The following is a 7,478-nucleotide window of genomic DNA, read 5'->3' as shown; positions in this document are numbered from 1 at the left end:
AGCAGGCCGGCTCATGTTGAGGATTTTCTCTTATTTCTTTATTGGGGTGGGGGTGGGGTGCATCATTCAGATCTTTGTGCTGGTGCCTACGTGCATACAAGTACACACACACACACAGGTATGTATACATATACACACAAGGCCAGAGCTCTGGTGTGCTGGAGGAGAGGCAAGCTCTTTTTCCAAGAGGGCATTAGAAAGAGGTTGATTCCAGAGGATGAGTGGTGTCTGAGGCTGTAGCCCCCCACAGGGTGGGCAGCCAGCTCTGTGTGAATGCTAGGGTGCAGCTGACAGCGCTGGAGGCCTGAGGGCTGGACTCTCAGAGGAGCTTGGGCAGACAGAGCAGCCTCCGGCCCCAACAGCGCTCTGGGCTGGCAGTCAGGCCCAGCCCTGGTCCTGAGAGGCAGGTCCTTGAGCTCCTCAGGAGGGCGTGACAACCCTGAGTGCTTCATGGGACCACTCGGTGGGCCCTCCTCTGTGCCAGGCCTGTCAGAGGACGACCCTCCGGTCCAGGTGGTCCCCACGCCCGCTCCGCTGGTGCCGCACTTCCAGGTGCTTGTTCTGGACCTTCTCAAAGTGCTGCAGCAGCTCTGCGTAGTCGATGCTAGGGGAGTCGGCTTTCTGGGACTTGGGGGCTGCCTTTAGACTGTCTCTGGGAAGAGGGAGCAGAAACGCTCAGTGTCAGGGGATCCGCTCACAGAGGGGTTACTGCTGGAGGGCAGTGGGGTCGGGGCAGAGCCACAGGCTGCTGGGCTCAGCCTCTGGGCGTCTCAGGCCTGGCAACTCTTCCCTCACAGCCAGCCCCAGAGCTGGGAAGCCCCTGAACATCCCCGTCTTCCGCAGTTGGTGGGAACAGCCAACACTGCTGCTTGGTTATTGCCCTCGGCCTGTGGGCTGGTGATGGCGCCCAGAGCAGGCATCACATTGGGAAGCATTTCCTGTTTACGAGTGGCTCCCTTTGGGGTGAAAGCCAGGGCTAGCAGCCAGCCAGGAAGCCAGCTGGGGCCTGGAACAGGGTCGGGGGAGAAGGGGGAGGTGGCAGCTTGGCCCTTTCTCTGAGCAAGGGCTAGGACTGGGGAGAACGGGAACTGCTGAAGAGCCTCTGCTGGGCCCTCCACTTGGCAGGACATTTGTTTTTGAGTGTTGGGGCCCTGAGGCCTGCAGTCACTCACTGTCCCTGGGAGGAGGAAAGCCGGTCTCACCACTGGACATGCCGTCAGCTCCTACATTCCTGTTGCTGCCCCCCTCTCCAGTTGCTCTGTACAGCAACATAGGTTGTGCACTGCACAGCTAGTGTGCATGATGCTCCCTATAATCGTGCAATGCGGTAGCCTTGCTGTCCTTGTCAAGCCCAGTGCTTAGCTTGCCCCTGGGGATGAGATCCCCTTGGGCTCCTGTCCCATTCCTACTCACCCTCCAGCAGTGTCTCATGAAATGTTCTACTCCCTCCCTCTGGCCTCACTGGTTTGGAGGAGATCTGTGTGGGCTAGGAAGCATGTGTTTCCAGGCCCTGAGGCCTGGCGGCCCTGGAAAGGGGTCTCAGGAAGACTGTGGGCTGCTCAGCTGAGAATCTTGGGGCCCTTCAAGTTCATGAAAAGATGCCAATTGGTGGGGTGGGGGCGGGGTGGCGTGCAGGCAGTGGCAGAGCACAGGAACTAGACAGACCTGGACCCAACCATAACTCCACCGCTTCCTAGCGGTGTGACTTGGGCACGTGACTGTTTCCTCGTCTGCAAAGCGAGGGCTACCTAAGGAGCGCCCTGGGGTGGCTGCCAAGATGCTTTGACAAGATGTGTAAGAGCTTTGCCTGGTGTCCAGCCTCAGCTTAGGTACTTGGCGGGTGCCACTGTGGCTACAGTTCTGCCCCTTCAACGTGAGGCCAGCTGGGGCCCAGCAGCTTGAGGGTAGAAATAAAGGAGGCCATTTTGGGGGACACACAATGGAGCTCCCCCAAAATGAACTCTTGGCCATGAGTTCAGTCCAGCCTGAGGGCCAGAGCCTGACAGTTGCCTCTGATGGCCCACCAGCCTGCTGGGCAGGACCGGGGCAGGGGGACTCTTCCCACAGTTGAGATGCCATCTGGGGCCTGGAGGCGGCCTCCTGCACCCCTGCTCAGCTCTGCCTGCCCACACCTGTTCCCTTCCCGCCTCCCTGCTGAAGATGCACCACCACAAAACATCTTGGACGTGTCTACAGCTGCGGCTGCTGCTTTTCTGGGCCTGGTGCTCCTGCCTCCCTAGCGGGGTTCAGCTGACGTTAGTTCAACAAAGATCAAAAGCAGCCGGGTGGGGCCCATTCTAGAGGGCCAGGCTGCGGGCAGTGTTCTAGGCTGTGGTTGCTCCTGGGAAGGGACCTCCCAGGCACAGTAATGCTGGTCCCAGGTGCCACTGCTCCAAGAGAGCAGCCTGGACTTCTGAGGAGGCCAAGGGACACCCCGGAGCTTCTGCAACCCTAAGTCCAGGGTGTGGCCAGACGCTCCTCTAACCCACTTAGGCCAAGGCCACAGGTGTGACCGTAAAGTGTGTCTTCTGATGCTGGGCACCCATGGGTCTGTGCGTTGCTCGCCACGACACTCCTGGCAAGCCAAGGCCTTAGGTTAGGGGAGCTTAGGGGCTCCAGAGACATGCTTTCAGCACTGGATGGCAAACCTGGGGAGACGGGCATCGGGGTGGCGGGGGTGGCGGGGGTGGGAAGAGTGGGCCACATCTGCTCCCTGGGCCCTTAGAGTGGCAAGAAGTCCTGCTCCCTGTGATGGGCAGACCCTTCCTGGCCTGAGGTCTTGGGAGCAGGGTGGGCTGTGTCCCCAAGAGCGGGAGACACTGCCTGGGCGCTGAGCACAGAGGCCAGGCCAGTTCTCCCTGCCCCACCTAACGCGGATGGCCGTTTTCAGGCCCTGCACGTCCTCTGTAGGTTCATAACCATCCTCGGGCACCGAGGCTGAGGCCAGCCAGCCTGCAGCACAGTGCGGCGAGTCTAGGACTCAGGGCTGGCTCTCATTCCTGCCATCCCACCCATGCACCTGTCACCAGCTTTTTCTTAGAGGTTCCCTCCTGCCTCACTGAGGAGACAGTCCCTGGGGAGTGGCCCAGAAGCCAGCGGGTGGGGGAGCTGTGGCCCCCAGGGCCCTGATGGCGCCTGGAGCACACAGAACCAGGCATGGGCGAGGAGTGTACAAACTCCCCCAGCTGTTCCTGGCTCCAAGGCCTGCCCCGCAACTTGACCCTGTCTGCCAGCTGTCTGCCCCTCCCAGGGCTGGGACTGTCCACAGCTCCCTTCCCAGGGTGTGAGCTGTCTTCCGGGCCCCACCCTGCAATCTGACCCCTTCCCCAGCTGTTCAGAAGGCCCCTGGCGTGCCCACTGCTCCTGTGCCCCTATCTATGGCATCTCTTCCTAAATTTTTGCAAAGAAAGACTGGGGACCCAGGGCATTGAAGGCTAGGGGGTGCCTCACACACCCATTTAGTCCAAATGTGCATTTACTGACCAAGTAACCAAGAGCCCAGAGAGGGCACTGGGCTTGCTGGAGGTCACACAGCAAATCCATGGCAGAGCTCACACCAGATCCTACTCTAGGCCTGCAAACCATGCACTGACCCTCAGAATCTTCTACCCAGAGGCCTCAACCCCTTGGCTCAGGACTTCCCTGACTGACCGTGGGAGATTCTGAGGAAAGTCCAATTTTCCCAGCTTCCCTCTGCAAACTTGTTCTACCCTGGTTTCAGGAGTATGATTGCTCTGAGCCTCCACTCCCCTCCCAAGACGAGATCAGCATGCAGAGCCCTGGGAGAGGCGGGGCTGGCTCCCTGGCCAGGAGGCCTCCCAGGAAGGCAGGCTGGTTCCCACAGGGAGACTGGAGGTCACAGGGGAGCAGCCCTTCCTGCCTTCTCCCTGCTTCCGGCTGCACCTTCCCCTCCTGGGTGCCTGCCAGGGTGACCCTAACACTATGGGGCGTTGGAAGGGACAAGGCAAAGGCTGGGCCAGCAAGGCCCGGTGTGGATTCTGGGCCTCTCTTGGAGTCTCTTGGGAGCTGACAGGACTCCGGCCCCAGGAACCCATATGCGCGCCCCCCTCCGTGGCTGACCCCGCTCCCCTGGGGACACTGCGTCAGGTACTGTCTCCTGGGGACCACCTGGTGGCACCCCGAGCAGCTGGGGTGGCAGCCAGCTCAAGGCCTAGTCCTGCCACTGCAGGGCACTGCCTTCCGGGGAAACGGGGCAGGGAAGGCAGGAGCCTGTCTTGGTGGGGGCCACACTTTCTGGGGGTTCAGCCTATCCAGCTGGTCTGGGGCAGACAGCCGATCAGGTGCACCACACTTGGTCACCGGAGGGCCAGTCTGGGTGGGAGGGACAGTGGGAGCCAAAGCCAGCAGTGTGGAGCGCACAGAGGCTCCGGGCAGGCCTGTCTCAAGGCTGCCTGTGTCCATTGCAAGGGCAAGCACCCGAGGCCCTTTGCTGGAGCAAGGCGCCAGGCCTGCTGAGTGGCTCTAACAGCCTGGGAGGGAATTCTAGACACACAGGGCATCTGATGCAAGCTGGGCGCGCTCCATTCAGCGTAAATCTTCTCAGTGGCTCTGCTGGTTTCCATGGCGACCTGACAAGTGAAATTTTCCATCTCGGATGCCAAATGCCTGTGGATGAGGCAAAGCCTCCAAGGGTTACCAAATATAGACACGGCCCTACAGACTCTGGGGTAGGGGCCAGCCATGGGTTCAGGGTGGGAGCCGGCAGCCCTCTGACCAGAGGCTGCCAAGTTGGGCATCTTCTCGGTGGAGGGGTGCCTAGGACCTCTTCCTTCCATGGGCAGGACCTGAGCAGGGGAGCGTTGAGTGCACTCCTGCCTCCCACCCCACCCAGGAGGTGGCTGAGAAGGTCCTAGCAATGATGCGGCCTCCCAGTGACCCAGGGTTGAGCCTCTGCCACAGACAGGGTGTGGAGAGGGGCTATGTGAGGCCTGGGAGGTGCCCAGGACAGGCTCCTCCCTCGCTCGATGGCCACTGGGGCCCCCATCTCTAAGCTGGGGCAGGAACTCCTTCCCCTGCCTGGAGTTTCTCTTCAGGGTCCTTTGTCTGGGTAACTCCAGATGCCCTCAGAGTTTTTAGATTTTGCATAGCGTCACTGAGCTAGACCCTGATTGCCTGGAAGTGTTGCTACTCCCGGCCACCGTGCGAACGCTCCCAGAATCCCTCGCTCAGTGCTCTGATGTGGAACACAAAAGGCCAAGGGGCAAGTGGCTGCGGGGGCGGGGATGGTGGCCACAGTGACAAAAGGGGTAGGATGCTGAAGTGAGGGAGGCCTCAGCAGCCCCCGGCACGGCCCTTCCTCACCAGGCTCCTCTGGACCTGTCCCTGCTCGGGGGCGGGGCGGGGGCAGCAGTCCCCAGCCAGCACTCACTCGGTCTGCAGCAGCTCGGGGTTGGGCACGCACTGGAGCCGGTGTGAGAGCAGCTGGAAGGCGCTGCTCTGCGGCAGGAGCATGAGCAGGCCGTAGAGGGCCTTGATCAAGTAGGGGTTGTTCTTCACGTCCAGCAGCTGCAGGCGCAGATCTGGGGTGTGCAGAGGGCAGGGTTCAGGGACCTGGCACTGCTCTGGGACATGCCCAGCCCGTACTCCCTGCCTCCGACTGGCCAGGACCACAGGGACCTGGTGCCATGACACCCACAGCCCAAGGACCCAGCTGTGTGGGCCTAGCCAGGTGGCCGTGGCTTCCAGCGAGTCAGGGGCTCCTTCACAGCCCGTCGCGCTGCTCCCGCCTCCCCCAGGAGTGTCCTAGCAGTTTCCATGATCTCATCTTCCTTTCTACCTGCCCACCTGCCTGTCTGATCTTTCCAACAGTCACCTCAGCCCGACAACCCCGAGATGCGCTGTGGGGCCTGGTCTGTTCCCCGCCCCCTGCTCAGCTGCCTCCCTGGTGATATGAGGGCTCGGGGCTCGTAGTGTAACAGATTCTCCAGTCGGCTCCGCACGTGCCAGCACGGGAGAGCTATAAATAGGGTGTGCTGGAGAGAAAGACGGTGGATTAGGACAGCTTTAAGAGAGGGCAGGATGGAAAAACACTTTTGTGTATAGCGAAACACACACCAAAGACCCAGAGCGTCTGGAAGGTGCTTCTGGGGGCTCTGGCTCACATGCCAGCCCTGCCACCACCCTGCCAGGTGGAAAGAGACACACCCGGGGGGCTGTCCAGCACTCATTCCAGCCCAAGCTGCAGCAGAGAGCCCGCTAATGGCTGGCTGCACCACAAGGCAGTCCCAGCTTCCCCAAGGCGCACAGGGGAGGCGGGATTGGAAATGGGCTCACTTCTCTCCTGCGAGCCTCTCCAGGAGAATCACTGGCTTCTACTTTCTTGTGTCCCTAGGCCCAGTCCAGGCATTGTTTGTGGAGGATGTGCCATGTGCCCTGGGAAAGGGGCTATGTCACCCCGGCAGCGGCCACACAGGGGGTCCCGCTGACGCAGGGAGCCTGAGCAACCAGGCCTTAGGGCCAGGGTGTCGATGAGCAGGGAGCAGAGGAATGGAGGACTCCTGGTGCCCTCCAGAGGAGACCCCCACCACCACTGTCCCAGTCCTGGCTGCCCAGCAGAAGCATGAGCCTGTTTCCAGTCCTTTCTTCCCTTTGGGCCTTGGGGAAGCGGGCACTGCCTGTGGCCAAACCAGCCACCTCTAGGATCCAGGTGACTCAGGGCTGGGACGGTGTTGGGCGAGACCAGGGTGTATCTCTCCTGTTACCCTGCCCCAGCAAAGCCCTGGGCTTGAGGGGAAGGTGCTTGCAGTTCCTCCAGGGTCAGGGAGGGAGGGCAGTCATCCCAGGGATGCTTCTGGAATGCCAAGAATGTACAACTGGAGAGATGAGTCAGGACAGACCAACAGCGGGAGCAGGGTCTTTTTAGGACCTGACCTCAGGTGGCCGTGTGGGCGCCTGTGTCCCTGGGAGGCCCTCGAGGAAGTGAAATGTCAGGCTGGGCACACTTGGGACAGGCTTTAGTGCACTCTGCGGAGAGCAGGGTCTCCCTCCTGCCTTTCTGTCTCCAGGGCATCAGTTCCCATGGCACCCTGCTGCTTGACGAGGCTGCCCTTTGAAGGGGGCTCAGGAGGGGATGGGAATGGGTGTTCTTTAGCCCCTGCATTCAATTTGGGCTCCAGGGCTCAGGCTGGGCGGGTCAGAGACGCTGCCAGAGAGTATGAGAGGCCTGGGTGGTCAGCTTGTCAGGGAAGGTGGGCACCAGCAGGGTGGACGCCTGGCTTCTCTGCACATTATAAATACACGAGCGTCATTCAAAGTGTGTATGTCGAGGCGCCGAGAGCTGTGCTCACCCCAGCCAGCTGCCACTTTTGCACATTCAGCCTGAGTGTTACTAAGCAGGCAGCTCCTGCCCACTGGCTCCCAGCAAATGCCAACTCTTCTTTCAGGGAGGTGCAGGCATGGCTCTTGGGCCAACAGGAGCACCTGCAGAGGGACCCAGGGGACCCACGACTTCAGAGAGC

The 7,478-nt window shown here is 61.0% G+C and overlaps 1 protein-coding gene across 21 annotated transcripts in view; it reads right to left on the bottom strand.

The window, feature by feature from the left end:
- Nucleotides 1-16: 16 nt before the first annotated feature.
- The window catches only part of VAC14 (VAC14 component of PIKFYVE complex), a 115,604-nt gene continuing 108,142 nt past the window's right edge, over nucleotides 17-7,478 (bottom strand). For 11 of the 21 annotated variants that reach the window (XR_013410893.1, XR_013410895.1, XM_077983849.1 and 8 more), the window contains 2 exons: nucleotides 5,390-5,540; nucleotides 17-652 (listed from right to left, as the gene is read on the bottom strand). Coding sequence is in view for 16 of the 21 variants with exons in the window: in XM_077983849.1 (XP_077839975.1) it covers nucleotides 490-652; nucleotides 5,390-5,540 (314 nt within the window). In the remaining 5 variants the exon portion in view is untranslated. 21 annotated transcript variants of the gene reach the window in all.

Source organism: Macaca mulatta, chromosome 20, assembly GCF_049350105.2.
Source record: "Macaca mulatta isolate MMU2019108-1 chromosome 20, T2T-MMU8v2.0, whole genome shotgun sequence".
In the NCBI taxonomy this organism is placed as follows: domain Eukaryota; kingdom Metazoa; phylum Chordata; class Mammalia; order Primates; family Cercopithecidae; genus Macaca; species Macaca mulatta.
This window is presented reverse-complemented; position numbering and strand designations above follow the sequence as displayed.